The 24215-nt window shown below is 43.0% G+C and overlaps 1 protein-coding gene across 3 annotated transcripts; it reads right to left on the bottom strand.

Annotated features, from left to right (window-relative positions):
* Positions 1-88: 88 nt before the first annotated feature.
* On the bottom strand, positions 89-21432 carry zbtb41 (zinc finger and BTB domain containing 41). 3 transcript variants are annotated; one of them, XR_006661721.1, is made up of 13 exons: positions 21158-21432; positions 19434-20706; positions 18309-18516; positions 17306-17375; positions 14857-15004; positions 7471-7600; positions 7052-7147; positions 6731-6837; positions 6452-6557; positions 5128-5216; positions 2154-2805; positions 535-1219; positions 89-376 (listed from the first exon to the last, which is right to left on the bottom strand). XR_006661721.1 is itself a non-coding variant. In XM_045224664.1 (12 exons), the coding sequence occupies exons 2-11, from the start codon at positions 20674-20676 to the stop codon at positions 2180-2182; spliced, it is 2823 nt and encodes a 940-aa protein (XP_045080599.1). In that variant the 5' UTR covers positions 20677-20706; positions 21158-21432; the 3' UTR covers positions 89-1219; positions 2154-2179. The 3 variants fall into 3 exon arrangements, 2 of the variants coding, with proteins under 2 accessions (XP_045080599.1, XP_041751609.2); XM_045224664.1 differs by having other exon boundaries at positions 89-1219; XM_041895675.2 differs by having other exon boundaries at positions 89-1219; positions 2135-2805.
* Positions 21433-24215: the final 2783 nt, after the last annotated feature.

Consider the following 24215-nt stretch of genomic DNA (forward strand, 5'->3'; position numbering starts at 1 on the left):
TGGCCATATACCACAAACCCCTGAGGTGCCTTATTGCTATTACAAACTGGTTACCAACATAATTAGACCAGTAAACATAACTGTTTTGTCATACCCGAGGTATATGGTCTGATATACCAAGGCTTTCTGCCAATCAGCATTGAGGGCTCGAACCACCCGGTTTATAAATGCACATTAATGAACATGGTGATCCCCTATAAGGCAACATACAGTATATCCCCAGACAGAAACCCATCATATGTATCAAGCATCTCAAAGTAGCAGTGCTGATTTAGGATCAGTTTAGCCTTTTAGATCATAATGAATAAGATTACCTGGACAGGGGGGGTGACCTGATCCTAGATCAGGACGTTTTATACATACAGGCTGTTCCCTCCTGTCCATTGTGAAAGAAACAACATGGTATGAGGAAGTAACCGGGTACAAACAATTCATTTGAAAGACAGAGGTAGTACATGATATACATTATATACAGAATACTTTTAAAGATTGATTCAGAAGTGGTTGACCTCATGGTACACTGATTAAACAGACCTTTCTAGTTTTGAGGAGCCCGCTGGGTGTAGGGACGTCACCCCTAAACGCTGATCCTGGATCAGTTTTGCATTTTCCCTCCTGATGGTGTAATTGGTTATGGCTACGATTGGGGGAGGGGAATCTGATCCTAGGTCTGTACAGGAGAAACTTCACCCCGGAGCAACAGGCTGAAAACACCAAGATTCATTATCACAATAGAGTTCTGTGGTAACTGGTAAGGAACATGTGGAATACTATGGAACTTGATTTGAATGGGGGTAAATGCGTTGTGTAATACCTTGATTCAATTTAAATTGTGAATAAATATCCAGATTACACCTGTAAGATTTAGACTTACAGCCAGCTCATTGGAAATGAGTTGGAGACACCTGTTCTGGAATTACCTTTTGTATGGGGACAATCAGGCTCCTGTCACAATATACATCACTCACTCACACTCATTTCATGGAATGACAGAGATCTTAGGCTTTTGTGCGACAAGAGAAACTTTAAAAAGTGCTCTTTGAAGATAAGCAGCCAATTTGATAGAAGACTTGGGGCTCAATCAACGTGGTGCAACGTTTGGACGGTTGCAGATAAAAATATCACAAATGCATCTGACGACATTCCCTGTTCCACACGGCTGAGAGCTAGGTCTGATCTACACCATCTGTTTCCATCAGAGCGTTCTGCCCTGAATAAGCTGCAGGGGTTAAAAGAACATGGTTACACTTTATTTTAAGGCTAGCTACATAAATACTTCATAACACATTCATAATCCATTCATAACCCATTCATAACACATTCATAACACATTCATAACACATTCATAACCCATTCATAATCCATTCATAACCCATTCATAACACATTCATAACCCATTCATAACACATTCATAACCCATTCATAACCCAGGATAAAAAAAAGGATAAAAAGGGGAGGGGGAGGAGAGAGGGAGAAGGAGGGGGAGGAGAGAGGAGAGGGGGAGGGAGGGGAGGAGAGAGGGAGAAGTAGGGGGGGGAGGAGAGGGGGGAGGGAGGGGGAGGAGAGAGGGAGAAGTAGGGGGTAGAGGAGAGGGGGAGGGAGGGAGAGGAGAGGGAGAAGTAGGGGGAGGTAGAGGAGAGGGGGAGGGAGAGGAGAGAGGGAGAGGTAGAGGGGGTAGAGGAGAGTGGGGAGGTAAAGGAGAGGGAGTGGGGGAGGTAGAGGAGAGTGGGGAGGGAGAGGAGAGGGGGAGGGGGAGGGGGAGGGGGGAGGGGGGAGGGAGAGGAGAAGGGGTAGGTAGAGGAGAGTGGGGAGGGAGAGGAGAGGGGGGAGGGAGGGAGAGGAGAAGGGGGAGGGGGGAGGGAGGGAGAGGAGAAGGGGTAGGTAGAGGTTTTGTTGTTTGTTGTAGCCCTTTGCCTGTAAAATACTGAAAAACCTTTATAAAAAAAACGGATCAAAAAGATACATTTATTGAAGCGTGTGTATACATAACCCATTCATAACCCATACATAAGCAGTACATGAGCATTGTGAATGCTTATGTTAACAACCGCACCCTTCATATAAATGTTACCTCTAGGGTCTTATTCAGTTTCGTATGGGTTATAAATGTGTTATGATGTCCTTATGTATGTACCCTTTAAATAAACTGTTACCAAACGGGAAGTATAGAGAGGGATGATCAGTGGGCGACGTGGTCCGAGTTAGAGATGTTCTGGACAGGGGTGGCAGAGTCCAGGCCCAGCAGGGTGCCCAGGTAAGACTGATCCCTGGGGTCCAACATCTGGTCGGGCCGCACCGGGTGCACAATGTTGGCCGGCTGGGGGGTAAGCGTGTACTTCTCCAGGAACGCCAGCTCCGTGGCATTCTGGTACCCTCCAGCTGTCTGCTGCTGCCCCTGGCCCTGGGGCGGGCAGGTTACATGTCCCCCCAGGTCACCCTGTACCCCCGGGACCACCCTGGACATCTGGACAGGCACCAGCGTGACAGGCACACACACGTCGGAGGGAACGTTCTGGAGAACGGTCTTTGGTTCAGCCCGGTACACCTTGGAGGGGCCGTGGGTATTATAGGGCAGAGTCACCATCTTGTCCTCTGTCAGCACTACCAGAGGCTGCTGCTGCTCAGTGTACTTAGCGCTGTGTACATGGTCCCTATGGTACTTCAGCTTGTCTTTCCTTTTAAAGGTGGCACTGCAGTGCGGGCAGTTAAAGGGGCGGGCGTCCGAGTGGATCACCATGTGCTTGGTGAGGGTCTTCTTGATGCGGAACGTCTGTTGGCACACGGGGCATCTGTAAGGTTTCTCACCTTGCAGAAGACATGACGGAAGTTAGTTGGACATACATTATTACAGAATAGAGGATAAAAAGGGGAGGGGGGGAGGTAGAGGAGAGAGGGAGAGGTGGGGGGGTAGAGGAGAGGAGGGAGGGAGGTAGAAGAGAGGGGGAAGGGAGAGGAGAGGGGGAGGGAGGGAGGTAGAGGAGAGGGGGAGGGAGGTATAGGAGAGGGGGAGGGAAAGGAGAGGGGGAGGGAGAGGAGAGGAAAGGGGGGAGGGAGGTAGAGGAGAGGGGGGAGGGAGAGGAGAGGGGGGAGGGAGAGGAGGGGGGGTAGAGGAGGGGGGGGTAGAGGAGAGGGGGGAGGGAGAGGAGAAGGGGTAGGTAGAGGTTTTGTTGTTTGTTGTGGCCCTTCGCCTGTAAAATACTGAAAAACCTTTATAAAAAAACGGATAAAAAATATACATTTATTGAAGCGTGTGTATAGTTTGATGGCTGCTGGTCTAATACACCGTCTGTTAATTATCTAGGAAATTAAAGCAGGTCGGTATGCTACCTGCCAGACCTATCATCTACAGTGGGGAGAACAAGTATTTGATACACTGCCGATTTTGCAGGTTTTCCTACTTACAAAGCATGTAGAGGTCTGTAATTTTTATCATAGGTACACTTCAACTGTGGGAGACGGAATCTAAAACAAAAATCCAGAAAATCACGTTGTATGATTTTTAAGTAATTAATTTGCATTTTATTGCATGACATAAGTATTTGATACATCAGAAAAGCAGAACTTAATATTTGGTACAGAAACCTTTGTTTGCAATTACAGAGATCATACGTTTCCTGTAGGTCTTGACCAGGTTTGCACACACTGCAGCAGGGATTTTGGCCCACTCCTCCATACAGACCTTCTCCATATCCTTCAGGTTTAGGGGCTGTCGCTGGGCAATACGGACTTTCAGCTCCCTCCAAAGATTTTCTATTGGGTTCAGATCTGGAGACTGGCTAGGCCACTCCAGGACCTTGAGATGCTTCTTACGGAGCCACTCCTTAGTTGCCCTGGCTGTGTGTTTCGGGTCGTTGTCATGCTGGAAGACCCAGCCACGACCCATCTTCAATGCTCTTACTGAGGGAAGGAGGTTGTTGGCCAAGATCTCGTGATACATGGCCCCATCCATCCATTATTATTATTATTATTATTATTATTATTATTATTATTATTATCCTCCCCTCAATACGGTGCAGTCGTCCTGTCCCCTTTGCAGAAAAGCATCCCCAAAGAATGATGTTTCCACCTCCATGCTTCACAGTTGTGATGGTGTTCTTGGGGTTGTTCTCATCCTTCTTCTTCCTCCAAACACGGCGAGTGGAGTTTAGACCAAAAAGCTCTATTTTTGTCTCATCAGACCACATGACCTTCTCCCATTCCTCCTCTGGATCATCCAGATGGTCATTGGCAAACTTCAGACGAGCCTGGACATGCGCTGGCTTGAGCAGGGGGACCTTGCGTGCGCTGCAGGATTTTAATCCATGACGGCGTAGTGTGTTACTAATGGTTTTCTTTGAGATTGTGGTCCCAGCTCTCTTCAGGTCATTGACCAGGTCCTGCCGTGTTGTTCTGGGCTGATCCCTCACCTTCCTCATGATCATTGATGCCCCACGAGGTGAGATCTTGCATGGAGCCCCAGACCGAGGGCGATTGACTGTCATCTTGAACTTCTTCCATTTTCTAATAATTGCGCCAACAGTTGTTGCCTTCTCACCAAGCTGCTTGCCTATTGTCCTGTAGCCCATCCCAGCCTTGTGCAGGTCTACAATTTTATCCCTGATGTCCTTACACAGCTCTCTGGTCTTGGCCATTGTGGAGAGGTTGGAGTCTGTTTGATTGAGTGTGTGGGCAGGTGTCTTTTATACAGGTAACGAGTTCAAACAGGTGCAGTTAATACAGGTAATGAGTGGAGAACAGGAGGGCTTCTTAAAGAAAAACTAACAGGTCTGTGAGAGACGGAATTCTTACTGGTTGGTAGGTGATCAAATACTTATGTCATGCAATAAAAATGCAAATTAATTACTTAAAAATCATACAACGTGATTTTCTGGATTTTTGTTTTAGATTCCGTCTCTCACAGTTGAAGTGTACCTATGATAAAAATTACAGACCTCTACATGCTTTGTAAGTAGGAAAACCTGCAAAATCGGCAGTGTATCAAATACTTGTTCTCCCCACTGTATTTATTGGACATCTATGTCCACCAAATACATTTGTTCTGGATTAACATGTCAATAAAGGGTTGATGTGAAAAGAAAGGTACGCTGCCAGTCAAACAGACATTCACAGCTTTTATTGTCATCTTACCTGAATGTGTCCTGAAGTGCATTTCCAGACTGGACTTCCCTTTGAACTCCTTCTTACAAACCTCACACTGATGCACAGCTGTTTTATACCTATAGAATCCACACAAGTTTTCCCAATGCTTAGTCTTTTCACATTTACATTTACATTTTAGTCATTTAGCAGACGCTCTTATCCAGAGCGACTTACAGTTAGTGAATGCATACATAATTTTTTTTCCTACCCCCTGTGGGAATCAAACCCACAACCCTGGCGTTGCAAACGCCATGCTCTATCAACTGAGCTACATCCCTGCCGGCCATTCCCTCCCCTACCCTTGACGACGCTGGGCCAATTGCGCGCCGCCCCATGGGTCTCCCGGTCGCGGCCGGCTACGACAGAGCCTGGATTCACAAATAGTCAACTAGACACCATAGAAGATCATCTGTAACAGAAAAAAAGCTAAGTATTTTTCGGTTACTAAATCCCATTACGCATGGTCTTTGTCAGCCAAAAATACTTTAATTGGACAAACACTGGGTTTGTTCAATATGGTAATTGTAATTATACCAGCGACAGCGAGCACAAGAAGTTGAAATCAAAAATAGATTTTCAACATAGTTTTTGGTATAAATGTGACTACCCTATGTGACTGTATGTATTTGACTGTCAAGATATGGACGTCAAGTTGTTCCCTGTGCATGTTCTATGAATTGACTTTGTTTTATTGAATATCATGTGAAAATCTGTTGGACGTGTGCTGACAATGCAATTGTTATTGGTCCATTGCTGTTCATTCTGCCTATTTGCTTGATCATATAATAAAAAATCCCTTTGGTGCCCTGGTGTGTCTAAGTCCAGACTGACACTTTAAATCTAGAACATAAATGGTCACGTTCCAGGCTGACTACATTGCAGATGTTACATTTCATCAACCAATGGTTGCATGCCACGTCATCAGATTGCTATATTTACATTTTAGTCATTTAGCAGACGCTCTTATCCAGAGCGACTTACAGTTAGTGAGTGCATACATGTGATTTTAATTTTTTCATATATCATATGATGTGGTTAGCTGATATGTTAAACACCTATTCAGTCGTTTTGAGATCTGACATGCATCTGCAATGTAGTCAGCCGCGGTGTGAGATCTGACATGCATCTGCAATGTAGTCAGCCGCGTTGTGAGATCTGACATGCATCTGCAATGTAGTCAGCCGCGGTGTGAGATCTGACATGCATCTGCAATGTAGTCAGCCGCGGTGTGAGATCTGACATGCATCTGCAATGTAGTCAACCTGGAACGCGCCCATTCCCTCCATCTCCATCCACCATCCGGACCACTTACTTCTGCCACACCTTCTCTCCCAGGTGGACACTTTTGTAATGGACGGTCAGGTGATCATGGCGCCTGAAACACTTTCCACATTCCTCGCACTGGTGGGCTTTCTCCCCTGATAACATCCAAGGGAGATTCAATTCAATTATTGTCCTGTAAGACAATTCATATGCAGCATAAAAACATCCAAACAGGCCCAGGACCATGTATGAACAACTAACCCAGGGGAGCATTTTACTCTCTTTTGCATAGCTACGGAACATAACACGGAAGGTGTGTATACCGTACCCGAGTGTATTTTCTGGTGTTTGGTCAGATGGTCGTGGCGTATGAACGTCTTTCCGCATTCGTCACACTCGTAGCGCTTGTCGTCGTGGTGGACTCGAAGATGAAGCCTATCAGAATAGAGTTTGGGGTTAAAGTTAAGAAATTTTAATATGCAATTAAAACAGGCAAACATTGTATTTATTTTGTACTAAATTATGACAAAAGTATTTTCTCTGGAGAAGACAAAAACGACCCAATAGAAACCTGCTGAACATGGGACTCCACCCACAGGTGATAGCCAATAAGAACTAGGTATGTTATGAACTGCCCAAGCATATTGACCTATAAGAGCTGCCGTGGCGGAAACTCTGTCCACAGATACTGCAGAGGTGAGGTTTCTCTCCACTGTGAATCCGCATATGTTCTCTCAACGTTGTCCTACGGACATAAAAAACAACAACATTACAATCAATGGAGTTAGACTGATAGTAGACCAGTCACTAAAGTTGAGATTGTTACCATGTGAGCAGTGAGAGACCGCCACCAAAAAGTACTGTTAAAAACAAGTTGGTTAAAAGTTTCGTTAAAAGTTTTAACATTAGTAGTTGTTGTGTATAAAAACATAGAAGTTCAATGTAATCACACGTATATGTGCAGTATTCTAAGCACTGCTGTTTATTTTAGGCTTTTTATTACTTTTTTTATGATTACATTTGAATTGACTTTTCCCACAACCCCAAAAAAAGTTTTGACAATCCTACCTCTCCCTCACTGACTTCCCACAGATGAAGCAGGTCCATTTTCTCTTGCCCCCATGTGTACATTCAATGTGTCTCTTCCTGTTACCCGTGTCGTTGAACTGGCGGCCACAGATGTCACAAGGGAACGGACCTGTGGACAGAGACAAAGGTCAATTAAATATCCCAGTGTCACAGCCTTACTTCTCAATCCAACATAAACATTTGATCATTGACTAAAGTTAAGCTTCTACAAACTTGATAGAATTCTCTTCAATGATTATACAACATTTTCCTTGACTCCCAATGTTTTTGAGGACAATAAACCCGAACATGGTATTTGTATTTATTATGGATCCCCATTAGTTCCTGCCAAGGCAGCAGCTGCTCTTCCTGAGGCAGTTTATACAATTTTAAAAACATTACAATACATTCACAGCAGATTTCTCAACACATTAAGTATGTGCCCTCAGACCCCTACTCTACTACCACATATCTACAAAACAAAATCCATGTGTACGTGTGTGTAGAGTGCGTGTCTTATCATGTGTATGTGTGTCTGTGCCTGTGTTTGTGTCTCTTCAAAGTCCCCGCTGTTCCATAAGGTGTATTAGTTATTTTTTTAATCTGATTCTACTGCGTCCATCTCTTACTTGATGTGGAATAGAGTTCCATGTAGTCATGGCTCTATGTAGTACTAGTCTGTTCTGGACTTGGGGAATGTGAAGATACTTCTGGTAGCATGTCTTTTGGGGTATGCGTGGGTGTCCAAGCTGTGTGCCAGTAGTTCAAACAGACAGCTTGGTGCATTCCACTTGTCAATACCTCTCACAAATACAAGTAGTGATTAAGTTCATCTCTCCTCCACTTTGAGCCAGGAGAGTTTACATTTACATTTTAGTCATTTAGCAGACACTCTTATGCAGTGCGACTTACAGTAGTGAGTGCACACATTTTCATACTTTTTTCCCATACTGGTCCCCCGTGGAAATCAAACCCACAACCCTGGCGTTGCAAGCGCCATGCTCTACCAACTGAGCCACACGGGACAGATTGACATGCATATTATTAATGTTAGCTCTCTTTGTACATCCAAGGGCCAGCCGTGCTGCCCTGTTCTGAGCCAATTGCAATTTTCCTAAGTCCCTGTTTGTGGCACCTGACCACACGACTGAATAGTAGTCCAGGTGTGGCAAAACTAGGGCCTTTGGGACCTACCTTGTTGATAGTGCTGTTAAGAAGGCAGAGCAGCGCTTTATTATGGACAGACTTCTCCCCATCTTAGCTACTGTTGTATCAATATGTTTTGACCATGACAGTTTACAATCCAGGGTTACTCCAAGCAGTTTAGTCTCCTCAACTTGCTCAATTTCCACATTATTCATTACGAGATGTAGTTGGGGTTTAGGGTTTAGTGAATGATTTGACCCAAATACAATGCTTTTAGTATTGGAAATATTCAGGACTAACTTATTCCTTGCCACCCATTCCGAAACTAACTGCAACTCTTTGTTAAGTGTTGCAGTTATTTCAGTTGCTGTAGTAGCTGACGTGTATAGTGTTGAGTCATCCGCATACATAGACACACTTTATTCAAAGCCAGTGGCATGTCATTAGTAAATATTGAAAAAAGTAAGGGGCTTAAGCAACTGCCCTGGGGAATTCCTGATTCTACCTGGATTATGTTGGAGAGGCTTCCATTAAAGAACACCCTCTGTGTTCTGTTAGACAGGTAACTCTTTATCCAGAATATAGCAGGGGGTGTAAAGCCATAACACATACGTTTTTCCAGCAGCAGACTATGATCGAAAACGTCAAAAGCCACACTGAATCCTAACAAAACAGCCCCCACAATATTTTTATCATCAATTTCTCTCAGCCAATCATCAGTCATTTGTGTAAGTGCTGTGCTTGTTGAATGTCCTTCCCTATAAGCGTGCTAAAAGTCTGTTGTCAATTTGTTTACTGTAAAATAGCATTGTATCTGGACAAAAAACACTTTTTTCCAGTAGTTTACTAAGGGTTGGTAACAGGCTGATTGGTTGGCTATTTGAGCCAGTAAAGGGGGCTTTACTAATCTTAGGTAGCGAAATGACTTTTGCTTCCCTCCAGGCCTGAGGGCACACACTTTCTAATAGGCTTAGATTGAAGATATGGCAAATAGGAGTCGCAATATCATCCACTATTATCCTCAGTAATTTTCCATTCAAGTTGTCAGACCCTGGTGGCTTGTCATTGTTGATAGACAACAATCATTTTTTTACCTCTTCCACACTTACTTTACGGAATTCAAAATAACAAATTTTTATAGTTGAGAACAAGTTCTCATTTACAACTGCGACCTGGCCAAGATAAAGCAAAGCAGTGCGATAAAAACAACAACACAGAGTTACATATGGGGTAAAACAAAACAAAGTCAAAAATACAACAGAAATAAATATATATACAGTGTGTGCAAATGTAGCAAGTTATGGAGGTAAGGCAATAAATAGGCTATAGTGCAAAATAATTACAATTAGTATTAACACTGGAATGATAGATGTGCAAGAGATGATGTGCAAATAGAGATACTGGGGTACAAATGAGCAAAATAAATAACAATATAGGGATGAGGTAGTTGGGCGGGCTAATTTCAGATGGGCTGTGTACAGGTGCAGTGATCGGTAAGGTGCTCTGACAACTGATGCTTAAAGTTAGTGAGGGAGATAAGTGTCTCCAGCTTCAGAGATTTTTGCAATTTGTTCCAGTCATTGGCAGCAGAGAACTGGAAGGAATGGCGGCCAAAGGAGGTGTTGGCTTTGGGGATGACCAGTGAGATATACCTGCTGGAGCGCAGACTATGGGTGGGTGTTGCTATGGTGACCAATGAGCTAAGATAAGGCGGGGATTTGCCTAGCAGTGATTTATAGATGGCCTGGAGCCAGTGGGTTTGGCGACGAATATGTAGTGAGGACCAGCCAACAAGAGCGTACAGGTCACAGTGGTGGGTAGTATATGGGGCTTTGGAGACAAAACGGATGGCACTGTGATAGACTACATCCAATTTGCTGAGTAGAGTGTTGGAGGCTATTTTGTAAATGACTTCGCCGAAGTCAAGGATCGGTAGGATAGTCAGTTTTACGAGGGCATGTTTGGCAGCATGAGTGAAGGAGGCTTTGTTGCGAAATAGGAAACCGATTCTAGATTTAACTTTGGATTGGAGATTCTTAATGTGAGTCTGGAAGGAGTTTACAGTCTAACCAGACACCTAGATATTTGTAGTTGTCCACATACTCTAGGTCAGACCCGTCGAGAGTAGTGATTCTAGTCGGGTGGGCGGGTGCAAGCAGCGTTCGGTTGAAGAGCATGCATTTAGTTTTACTAGTGTTTAAGAGCAGTTGGAGGCTACTGAAGGAGTGTTGTATGGCATTGAAGCTCGTTTGGAGGTTTGTTAACACAGTGTCCAATGAAGGGCCAGATGTATACAAAATAGTGTCGTCTGCATAGAGGTGGATCTGAGAGTCACCAGCAGCAAGAGCGACGTCATTGATATACACAGAGAAAAGAGTCGGCCCAAGAATTGAACCCTGTGGCACCCCCATAGAGACTGCCATAGGTCCAGACAACAGGCCCTCCGATTTGACACATTGAACTCTATCTGAGAAGTAGTTGGTGAACCAGGCGAGGCAGTCATTTGAGAAACCAAGGCTATTTAGTCTGCCAATAAGAATGCGGTGGTTGACAGAGTCGAAAGCCTTGGCCAGGTCAATGAAAACGGCTGCACAGTACTGTCTATTATCGATCGCGGTTATAATATCGTTTAGGACCTTGAGTGTGGCTGAAGTGCACCCATGACCAGCTCGGAAACCGGATTGCATAGCGGAGAAGGTACGGTGGGATTCGAAATGGTCGGTGTTCTGTTTGTTGACTTGGCTTTCAATGCTTGTCTTTCACAATTTAGTCAGATATACTTGGATGTGTAGTGTCAGCGTTTGTTGCTGTCATGTAATGCCTATGTTTGCTAATCTTGCCAATGAAAAAATCATTAAAGTAGTTGGCAATATCAATGGGTTTTGTGAGGAATGAGCCATCTGATTCAATGAGTGATGGAGCTGAGTTTGCCTTTTTGCCCAATATTTATTTTAAGGTGCTCCAAATCATTTATCTTTGTTTCATAGTTTAGTTTCTTCTTCTTTTTATTCAGTTTAGGCATATAGTTATAACGTATTATTACTTGTTATAACCATGATAACTTATAATATGTCTCGCCTTTCAACTAGCTCAAATGACAGATAATAACCGATTCATCACTATCCTAACACATTATAAGCAGTTAATTCATACTTATGACAAGGCCAATAAAGCATTATGGACTCATCATAATGCAATATATATCTTTGTTAAGTGTTGCAGTTATTTCAGTTGCTGTAGTAGCTGACGTGTATAGTTTGAGTCATCCGCATACATAGACACACTTTATTCAAAGCCAGTGGCATGTCATTAGTAAAGATTGAAAAAAGTAAGGGGCTTAAACAACTGCCCTGGGTAATTCCTGATTCTACCTGGATTATGTTGGAGAGGCTTCCATTAAAGAACACCCTCTGTGTTCTGTTAGACAGGTAACTCTTTATCCAGAATATAGCAGGGGGTGTAAAGCCATAACACATACGTTTTTCCAGCAGCAGACTATGATCGAAAACATCAAAAGCCACACTGAATCCTAACAAAACAGCCCCCACAATCTTTTTATCATCAATTTCTCTCAGCCAATCATCAGTAATTTGTGTAAGTGCTGTGCTTGTTGAATGTCCTTCCCTATAAGCGTGCTAAAAGTCTGTTGTCAATTTGTTTACTGTAAAATAGAATTGTATCTGGACAAAAAACAATGTTTTCCAGTAGTTTACTAAGGGTTGGTAACAGGCTGATTGGTTGGCTATTTGAGCCAGTAAAGGGGGCTTTACTAATCTTAGGTAGCGAAATGACTTCTGCTTCCCTCCAGGCCTGAGGGCACACACTTTCTAATAGGCTTAGATTGAAGATATGGCAAACAGGAGTCGCAATATCATCCACTATTATCCTCAGTAATTTTCCATTCATGTTGTCAGACCCTGGTGGCTTGTCATTGTTGATAGACAACAATCATTTTTTTACCTCTTCCACACTTACTTTACGGAATTCAAAATAACAATGCTTGTCTTTCACAATTTAGTCAGATATACTTGGATGTGTAGTGTCAGCGTTTGTTGCTGTCATGTAATGCCTAAGTTTGCTAATCTTGCCAATGAAAAAATCATTAAGTAGTTGGCAATATCAATGGGTTTTGTGAGGAATGAGCCATCTGATTCAATGAGTGATGGAGCTGAGTTTGCCTTTTTGCCCAATATTTATTTTAAGGTGCTCCAAATCATTTATCTTTGTTTCATAGTTTAGTTTCTTCTTCTTTTTATTCAGTTTAGTCACGTGATTTCTCAATTTGCAGTACTTTTGCCTTGCAAAAGTATTCATCCCCCTTACCGTTTTCTCTATTTTGTTGCATTACAACATGTAATTTAAATTGATTTTTATTTGGATTTCATGTAATGGACATACAGAAAATAGTCCAAATTGGTGAAGTGAAATGAAAAAAATAATTTCTTTCAAAAAATGCTAAAAAATAAATAACGGAAAAGTGGTGTGTGCATATGTATTCACCCCCTTTGCTATGAAGCCCCTAAATAAGATCTGGTGCAACCAATTACCTTCAGAAGTCACATAATTAGTTAAATAAAGTCCACCTGTGTGCAATCTAAGTGTCACATGATCTGTCACATGATCTCAGTATATATACACCTGTTCTGAAAGTCTGCAACACCACTAAGCAAGGGGCACCACCAAGCAAGCGGCACCATGAAGACCAAGGAGCTCCCCAAACAGGTCAGGGACAAAGTTGTGGAGAAGTACAGATCAGGGTTGGGTTATAAAAAAATATCCGAAACTTTGAACATCCCACGGAGCACCATTAAATCCATTATTAAAAAATGGAAAGAATATGGCACCACAACAAACCTGCCAAGAGAGGGCCGCCCACCAAAACTCACGGACCAGGCAAGGAGCGCATTAATCAGAGGCAACAAAGAGACCAAAGATAACCCTGAAGGAGCTGCAAAGCTCCACAGCAGAGATTGGAGTATCTGTCCATAGGACCACTTTAAGCCGTACACTCCACAGAGCTGGGCTTTACAGAAGAGTGGCCAGAAAAAAGCCATTGCTTAAAGAAAAAGATAAGCAAACACATTTGGTGTTCGCCAAAAGGCATGTGGGAGACTCCCCAAACATATGGAAGAAGGTACTCTGGTCAGATGAGATTAAAATTGAGCTTTTTTGGCCATCAAGGAAAACGCTATGTCTGGCGCAAACCCAACACCTCTCATCACCCCGAGAATACCATTCATCGGCAGGGACTGAGAAACTGGTCAGAATTGAAGGATGTCGCTAAATACAGGGAAATTCTTGAGGGAAACCTGTTTAAGTCTTCCAGAGAGTTGAGACTGGGATGGAGGTTCACCTTCCAGCAGGACAATGACCCTAAGCATACTTCTAAAGCAACACTTGAGTGGTTTAAGGGGAAACATTTAAACGTCTTGGAATGGCCTAGTCAAAGCCCAGACCTCAATCCAATTGAGAATCTGTGGTATGACTTAAAGATTGCTGTACACCAGCGGAACCCATCCAACTTGAAGGAGCTGGAGCAGTTCTGCCTTGAAGAATGGGCAAAAATCCCAGTGGCTAGATGTGCCACGCTTATAGAGACATACCCGAAGAGACTTGCAGCTGTAATTGCTGCAAAAGGTGGCTCTACAAAGTATTGACTTTGGGGGGTGAACAGTTATGCACACTCAAGTCTTCTGTTTATTTGTCTTATTTCTTGTTTGTTTCACGAGAAAACATATTTTGCATCTTCAAAGTGGTAGGCATTTTGTGTAAATCAAATGATACAAACCCCCCCAAAATCAATTTTAATTCCAGGTTGTAAGGCAACAAAATAGGAAAAATGCCAAGGGGGGTGAATACTTTCGCAAGCCACTGTATGCCATACCTTTTGCCTCATCCCTCTCAACCATACCATTTTTCAATTCCTCATCAATCCAAGGGGATATAACAGTAACACTTTACTTAGGGCATATAGTTATAACGTATTATTACTTGTTATAACCATGATAACTTATAATATGTCTCACCTTTCAACTAGCTCAAATGACAGATAATAACCGATTCATCACTATCCTAACACATTATAAGCAGTTAATTCATACTTATGACAAGGCCAATAAAGCATTATGGACTCATCATAATGCAATATATCTGTACGCCTCAAGTCAAGAGGTACAATACATTGATCTATTATCTAAATATGTTGGATAAAGCAATCAAATGAAATTTCCCGTTCATTACCTAAATGATACTTTTCTTGATGCTTCAAGCGGGCAAACCTGGACTTGAAGTAGTCGTCACAGAAGGCACATTTGAAGGGTCGGTCTTGCGTGTGTAGAATCATGTGCTCTTCCAGATGAGGCCTACGTGTGAAAGACTTGTGGCAGATCTGAACCCGGAATATCAGAGAGAGAGCAGGTGAGGATACGAGAATACACTGACTGTACTTTATTTCTGTGAATATTATGTGACGTGTACAGATGTAGGATCTTAATTTGAGCCAGTTTGCTACAGCAGGAAAATAGTCCTGCAACAACAGGAAATGTGAATTATTATGAGGATTATAATTAAAGGACATTTTTTGTAGGGGTTGATACATTTCAAGTCTGACATTTCTAAGTGGAAAGTCTTTTTAAACCTCATATACACTACAAGTTTTCCATTTACTGCATTGCATCTGTAGGTACAGTGCCTTCAGAAAGTATTCAGACCCCTAGACTTTTTCCACATTTTGTTACGTTACAGCCTTATTCTAAAAGGGATTAAATAAAAAATAATCCTCAGCAATCAACACACGATACCCCATAATGACAAAGCTAAAACAGGTTTTTAGAAATGTTTGTAAATTTATTAAAAAAAATACAAAACAGAAAAACATTATTTACATAACTATTCAGACCTTTTGCTATGAGACTCAAAATTGAGCTCAGGTACATCCTGTTTTCATTGATCATCCTTGAGATGTTTGTACAACTTGATTGGAGTCCATCTGTGGTAAATTCAATTGATTGGACATGATTTGGAAAGGCACACACCTGTCTATACAAGGTCCCACAGTTGACAGTGCATGTTAGAGCAAAAACCAAGCCATGAGGTTGAAGATTGTCCGTAGAGCTCCGAGACAGGATTGTGTCGAGGCACAGATCTGGGGAAGGGTACCAAAAAATTTCTGCAGCATTAAAGGTCCCCAAGAACACCCTGCAAAACTGAGCAATCGGGGGAGAAGGAACTTGGTCAGGGAGGTGACCAGGAACCCGATGGTCTAGAGTTCCTCTGTGGAGATGGGAGAACCTTCCAGAAGGACAACCATCTCTGCAGCACTCCACCAATCAGGCCTTTATGGTAGAGTGGCCAGACGGAAGCCACTCCTCAGTAAAAGGCACAAGACAGCCCGCTTGGAGTTTGCCAAAAGGCACCTAAAGACTCTCAGACCATGAGAAACAAGATTCTCTGGTCTGATGAAACCAAGATTGAACTCTTTGGCCTGAATGCCATGCGTCACGTCTGGAGGAAACCTGGCACCATCCCTACGGTGAAGCATGGTGGTGGCAGCATCATGCTGTGGGGATGTTTTTCAGCGGTAGGGACTGGGAGACTAGTCAGGATCGAGGCAAAGATGAACGGAGCAAAGTACAGAGAGATCCTTGATGAAAACCTGCTCCAGAGTGCTCAGGACCTCAGACTGGGGCGAAGGTTCACCTTCCAACAGGACAACGACCCTAAGCACACAGCCAAGACAATGCAGGAGTGGCTTCGGGACAAGTCTCTGAATGTCCTTGAGAGGACCAGCCAGAGCCTGGACTTAAACCCGATCGAACATCTCTGGAGAGACCTGAAAATAGCTGTGCAGCGACGCTCCCCACCCAACCTGACAGAGCTTGAGAGGATCTGCAGAGAAGAATGGGAGAAACTCCCCAAATACTGGTGAGCCAAACTTGTAGCGTCATACTTAAGAAGACTCGCTGCCAAAGGTGCTTTAACAAAGTACTGAGTAAAGGGTCTGAATAGTTATGTAAAGGTGATATTTCTGTTTTTTATTTCTAATAAATTAGCTGAAATTTCTAAAAATCTGTTTTTGCTCTGTCATTATGGGGTATTGTGTGTAGATTGATGAGAGGAAACAAAACTATTGAATCCATTTTAGAATAAGGCTGCAACGTAACAACATGTGGAAAAGGTTAAGGGGTCTGAATACTTTCCGAAGGCACTGTATATATTTTAGAGTGGTCCTTGCCTCAACTCAACTTCTAAAATACATTTAATTTCATATGGCTATGTAATGATGTCATAATAGACTTGACACTTGAACTTGATAAGATAAAGGCTGTGAAACTACCATGTGGCTCAGTTGGTAGAGCATGGCGCTTGCAACAACAGGGTTGTGGGTTTGATTGCCACGGGGGACCAGTACAAAAAATGTATGCAAGTCGCTCTGGATAAGAGCGTCTGCTAAATGACAAAAATGCAAAATGTTAAAACCAAACTTCTTAGGCTCAAAGTGTTGATATTGATCAGCAAGAGACATTCATATTATAAGGGCTCAAGGGGAGTGATCCCTTCAAAATATGATTGTAGTCTGAATCTTGGGGCTAGCATTTTGCTCTTTACCTCCTTTTCTATACTGTGTCCGTTATCTGACAATTTTCTTTTTTGGATTGTGTTTCATAAAATAAAACAAGTCAAAGCTTACATCACACTTCCATCCCTCGTTCTTCTTCTTCCTCATGGCCAGGAACTCTTGAATGTGGTCCGGGTGGAACCTGAAAGCACAGTGGTAACACATAGGTAGTACACACTTGACTTCATTATTCATTCCTTTTCACTCCTTGGGGACCAGAGAGCCTCAATATAAACATACAGTACAACTGTGCATTGACCTGTCTGGATCCCTTTGACACTGAACTGCACTGTGACACGTGTCCACAAGGTGGCAAAGCTCATTATTTTAACTTTAAGTACACTACATAGAACTAAGTGAGAAAAGGACACGAATGGTGGACTACAGCGTAAACCATTTAATTAAATAAAATAAACTCTGTTTATCCCCTGAAGGGCAATTAAAGAATCACCATTATAGAATTGCTAATAACATCTAGATCAGGGTATATAATGATTAATTCAGATTACTACTACCCAGAGACCCCTTTACCCTGAAAGACTACAAACAAGCTTTAACACATCTAGCAATGGTTTCCTTGACCCAGATTAAGCCTAGTAATAGACTAAAACGCACTTTGAATAAAGATTCTCTATTGAGAATGATTGTTAATCCAGGACTAGGCTTAATCTGGGTCTGGGAAACCAGCTCCTAGTTTAGAAGGGCTGTTAAGGTTTCAATCCAACCACTAAATAAATAACCTCATATTTTTATTCATGAGAACATGAATTTAATTTACAACCATTTGAATTTAGAGTGACTCTTTTCCTAAAAGCGCAATTGTTAGGGATTTATAATAACCAAAATATAGAATATGTATAAGAGTGTAATGTGAATATCAGGGTTGGGGGTCAAATCCATTTCAATTCAGTCAATTCAGGAAGTAAACTGAAATTCATATTCCAATTCAAATGTTCCTCAAAGCTTCTCTATTAGAATATTAATTTCTGTTTACTTCCTGAATTGGCTAAATTGAAATGGAACTGACCCCCAACCCTGGTGAACAGAGGATGATGGGACAGACACAAAGGCTCACCTTCTGACGTGTTTGGCCAGGGTCTTTTTGCTGGCGTGCAGCTTGTTGCAGAAGGAGCACTTGTGGTCTTTCTTCTGGAAGGGGGCGTCACTGGCATGCTTCTTCTTGTGCACGGTGAGGTTCGACTTGGTGGAGTAACACTGTAGACACACGTCACACTGGAAGGGCTTCTCTCCTGTATGCACCCTGGTGTGACTCTCATACTTCCCTATGGAAAATACAGAGAAAAACAGCAAAACATAATATTATTATGATTTATAATATAGTATTTGGTGCATGGTATGGCCAGGCTCATAAGACAGATAAGTGGTGCACAACTGCAGCACAGATAGAACAATGAGACAGATATTTCACTGGATGTTTAAATGTGAAGCATCAGCTTGGCGTTTCCACTCACTACCATATATGGAGGAAGCCCACTGGCGGGCAGTGGGAGAAGATGGAACGAGATGGATTTTGGCCGACATTCTGCACATTTTCTCATCGATGAAACATTTGATCTCAATACAGTTTTTTGTTACCAAAACTAGAATCTGTTATGAATAGAGTGGGCTAAGATTTTTAAACTTTACCCTTTGCAAAAGGTTTTAAAAAATCACGGAGTGCAAAGGGTGAATTGAGTTACTGCACACGCGCACTTCACAGAGTAGGCGTTCCCTAACGGAAATATGCAGATGACGCTAGAACACTCCAATAGGATCTCACTAGTTCGTGCTTGGCTCTGCCCCCCTCCTTGCCTGTTCTGCCCACTATGGCTCATTTGTTCCCATTGGAAATGACACGCTGTGATCTATCTTGGTTTAGTTATAAAAAATCTTTGACTGCAGTCCTTCAGGGCTTCTGCTCTTTGAAAACTCCATTGATTCACTTGATTGGCAGTCAAATAAATTAAGACTACTACTCCTACTCAGTTGCTAAGAGACGAGGACAAAACAACAGCACTTGTGGTTGGTTAAGTATTAATTGTTTAATATATTATTATTATTTTTGTTTAGTATATAATTATTATGTTGTTGTTGATGTTATGTAATTAATCTGTTGTTGAAACAACTGCCCTTGTGAATAAATACAATGTATACAATCAGTACAATACATTTAAATAAACTCTCTAAGGAGAGTACATACCTGTGCGGTCAAAGGTCTTGTCACACTTGGGGCACTTGAGCGTCTTCTTGCTGACGCTCTGGATGATGACAGGAGCCAGTCCCTCTGGGTACACTGGTCCATAGTTAGAGCCATCTGCAGCCTGACTATACACCTCCACCTCATTGACTGTCTGGTGTTCTGTTGTCTCCACCTCTGAACTCTCACCGCTCTCTCTTGCTCCCCGTACTAACGCACTCTTACGTTCCACCACCATCTCCTCCTCATCCTCCTCCCTCTCCTCTTCCGCCTCCTCCCCCTCGGTTGGGGTGAGTGCGTCTCCTGTGTCGGATTTGTGCTTTGGTTTTCTCCCTTCTTCTTCTTCTTCTTCTTCCTCCTCCTCCTCCTCGTCTTCCTCTGTGGTGGTTGGGTCTCTACTAGCGGGGTCGTGATGTAGCTTCCCCTCTGTTGCAACACCTCTCTCCAATTTGGCGGGAACCTTCCTCCTGCGGGCAGACCTCCGGTTCGTGGTTACCGTGGTAGTAATCTCTTGAGTGACCACCTTTTCTCTGGCATCTCCCTCGGTGCTGCTACTGTGATTCCTGGTTAAATGGTTCTCCATAGACTTCTTGTAGCAAAATGTACGGCTGCAGAACGAACAATGGTGGGCACCAGCCTGGACTGGGCTTTGGACCCCGACACAGTCCGATGGAAGGTCAGAAGCTTTAGAGGCCTTCCCTGCGCTTGGTTCCCCCACGGACTTAACCTCCACTCGAGCAAGCGCTGGCCGGACATCCCCCTCTCCTGCCAGGAGGTTCACTACATCCATCATGTCCAGGAAGCCGGCCGCTTCAGTCAGGGCAGGGACCTCGCTCTCGGAGATGACGCACTCGGCCGTGTAAAGGAGGCGCAGTAAGTGTTGGAACACGGAATCCTCCACGTGGTCGAGAATCACGTGGTCGGCGTTCGGGTTTTTGGTCAGCTCGGCGTGGAAGTAGCTGCTACCGTGCGCCAACATGGCTTTGTGGGCGCTGTAGCACTTCCCGCCCACACTGACGGAGACGTCGCAGAACCTTTGCTTCGTTCGGTCCTCGTTTAGAAACTTGAGGAGGTTGTCGCCATGCTGCATCATGGTCAGGTGCCTCTTTTGTGATGGAGGGAGTGGAACCGTCTCGGAGTCAGTCATGGTATTGTTGTCCGGTGAGTCAATTTGCCCACCGGCACTAGCACTGACCCTTCCTCTCCTGTTTGGGGGTTGATGTTGGTTGGGTTTTCTCTTCATCATTATGTTAAATAGGGAAACATTCAAAGAGTTCTGAAAAACAGAGAGAATTTCAATAAACAGCCTAAAGTTCTGTTGAACATATGTTACACAGCCTATATGGTAAGGTTAGAGGTAAAGACATGTCTCTAGATAAAGCTTATAGATGCAGCTGATTACACCTGTATTTTGATATTGCATTTACTGTTATAGCTAGCTTTTGATATTTGGGCTAATTTTTTTGTGAAAGCCAATGCACACAGTGACATGGGTGTATCAACGTTGTTCTACATCGCAAATTCGAAACAGCGTAGCATGCAGCCAACTCAATTCAGTTTTGCTTCAGCAGTTGGCTACAATATTGCAGTCTCAAATTCGCTATCCACCTCAAGGACCCCTATGTTATGGTCTCTACAACCGCCCCCCGAATAGGAGAACGTTGACAAACGACCCTTACCGCCCCTCGGGAAAGCATTCGTGCAAGCAAAATCATTTTCAAACCTACCTTAGAAGTGTAAGCACGCTATGAAAAAAAACTAAATATACTCGTACATCTATTCTGAGAAAAACAGAAAAATGATAATTTCCTGAATATCGCAAAACGCCCCACCTTCACATTCTTGGAGAAACGTCGCACACAAACAACGCGTACGTTCATCGGCTGTTTCAGCATTTGTCTTCGAGCCCTTTGTGTAACAGTAACCAGAGAGAAATGACACACAAAAAGCCGACAGAAAACCTTTGATATTTCTCTAATATATATGCAGGTAGGTGTAAATTGTTGTAAACCTTAACAGCCTTTGTGTGCATTGACAAAACGTGAAGAATGTGCTGAACTTTATCACATGATTCGCCTATGCGACTTTATAGTCTATGTGGCATTGTGGGTATTGTAGTGAAATAGGACCTAGGGAACCTATAGAGAGAGATTTTTACATTTTAGTCATTTAGCAGACGCTCTTATCCAGAGCGACTTACAGTTAGTGTACATTATTTTTTTATACTGGCCCCCCGTGGGAATCGAACCCACAACCCTGGCGTTGCAAACACTATGCTCTACCAACTGAGCTACATCCCTGCCGGCCATTCCCTCCACTACCCTGGACAACGCTGGGCCAATTGTGCGCCGCCCCATGGGTCTCCCGGTCGCGGCCGGCTACGACAGAGCCTGGATTCGAACCAGGATCTCTAGTGGAACACTAGACCACTGCGCCACTCGGCGAGATGTATGATGAAAGGATTGTGAATGCCTTCATCTAATAGTCTCACAGTCATAACATACTTGAAAATGAATAGTGGAGAAAAAAAAAATTATTGATTAGGAAATTCATGATTGGAAACCCATGATAATAATCAAACCGTTCCTTAAACAGGTCTTCAACAGTATACACTCCTTTAATGTTCTGCCCTTATTCACCCTTATTCTAAATACCTACTTGCAATTTGGATAATGGCATGTTATTTACATACATTAGACAACATCATAATATAATAATAATAATAAACATAATGTCATAATGTCAGCGTCAACAATGATACATTAATCAGCATGCAAATTGCAATCATGCAAATTAAAATTATGCTAATTGGAAGCATGCAAATTGAAATCATGCAAATTGAAATCATATAAATTGAAATCATGCAATTTGGCTCACCATGTACAGTATGCTATTATGCAAAAATGACCCCAGCCATTATCACATTAAATAACACAAATGCCAAGTAACAAACAACATGCGACTGTATGCTAAGTATCCATGTTCCCAACTGCTGTCATGCTCTAGTGCAGGGTTCCGCGGGTGGTTTTATTTGGCCCACCAAGGGGGAGGGGGACGGGGTGTTTATTGTTGGACATAAAAGACTGTAAAAGCACCAGGAAATCAGCTCCAAGTGATTTTGATTTTGGGAATCTGTCACCAAGTATTCGCTGTAAAGCAGAGTTAGAGCTTATTTTTTGCTCCTGCTGAGGAAGGCTCTGTTTAACGTTAGCTTCTTACTTTATCCTTGCAGCTGGTTAAGAAGCATCTGAATGGCTAATTGACAACATTTGAGTGAATTGGAGGTGTACCTGTGGATGTATTTCAAGGCCTACCTTCAAACTCAGTGCCTCTTTGCTTGACATCATGGGAAAATCAAAAGAAATCAGCCAAGACCTCAGAAAAAAAATTCTAGACCTCCACAAGTCTGGTTCATCCTTGGGAGCAATTTCCAAACGCCTGAAGGTACCATGTTCATCTGTACAAACAATAGTACGCAAGTATAAACACCATGGGACCATGCAGCCGTCATACTGCTCAGGAAGGAGACGCGTTCTGTCTCCTAGAGATGAACGTACTCTGGTGCGAAAAGTGCAAATCAATCCCAGAACAACAGCAAAGGACCTTGTGAAGATGCTGGAGGAAACAGGTAAAAAGTATCTATATCCACAGTAAAGCGAGTCCTATATCGACATAACCTGAAAGGCCGCTCAGCAAGGAAGAAGCCACTGCTCCAAAACCGCCATAAAAAAGCCAGACTACGGTTTGCAACTGCACATGGGGACAAAGATTGTACTTTTTGGAGAAATGTCCTCTGGTCTGATGAAACAAAAATAGAACTGTTTGGCCATAATGACCATCGTTATGTTTGGAGGAAAAAGGGGAACGCTTGCAAGCCGAAGAACATCATCCCAACCGGGAAGCACGGGGGTGGCAGCATCATGCTGTGGAGGTGCTTTGCTGCAGGAGGGACTAGTGCACTTCACAAAATAGATGGCATCATGAGGAAGGAAAATTATGTAGATATATTGAAGCAACATCTCAAGACATCAGTCAGGAAGTTAAAGCTTGGTCGCAAATGGGTCTTCCAAATGGACAATGACCCCAAGCATACTTCCAAAGTTGTGGCAAAATGGCTTAAGGACAACAAAGTCAAGGTATTGGAGTGGCCATCACAAATCCCTGACCTCAATCCTATAGAAAATGTGTGGGCAGAACTGAAAAAGCGTGTGCGAGCAAGGAGGCCTACAAACCTGATTCAGTTACACCAGCTCTGTCAGGAGGAATGGGCCAAAATTCACCCAATTTATTGTGGGAAGCTTGTGGAAGGCTACCCAAAACGTTTGACCTAAGTTAAACCATTTAAAGGCAATGCTACCAAATACTAATTGAGTGTATGTAAACTTCTGACCCGCTGGGAATATGATGAAAGAAATAAAAGCTGAAATAAATCATTCTCTCTACTATTATTCTGACATTTCACATTCTTAAAATAAAGTGGTGATCCTAACTGACCTAAAACAGGGAATTTCTACTAGGATTAAATGTCAGGAATTGTGAAAAACTGAGTTTAAATGTATTTGGCTAAGGTGTATGTAAACTTTCTTTTTCTTAGTCATTTAGCAGACGCTCTTATCCAGAGCAATTAGGGTTAAGTGCCTTGCTCAAAGGCACATCGACAGATTTTTCACCTAGTTGGCTCGGGGATTAGAACCAGCGACCTTTCGGTTACCGGCACAATGCTCTTAACCACTAAGCTACCTGCCGCCACTTCAACTGGAATACTAGCCAGAGCCCTTCAACAAT

Source organism: Coregonus clupeaformis, chromosome 14 (genome assembly GCF_020615455.1).
Source record: "Coregonus clupeaformis isolate EN_2021a chromosome 14, ASM2061545v1, whole genome shotgun sequence".
NCBI lineage: Eukaryota > Metazoa > Chordata > Actinopteri > Salmoniformes > Salmonidae > Coregonus > Coregonus clupeaformis.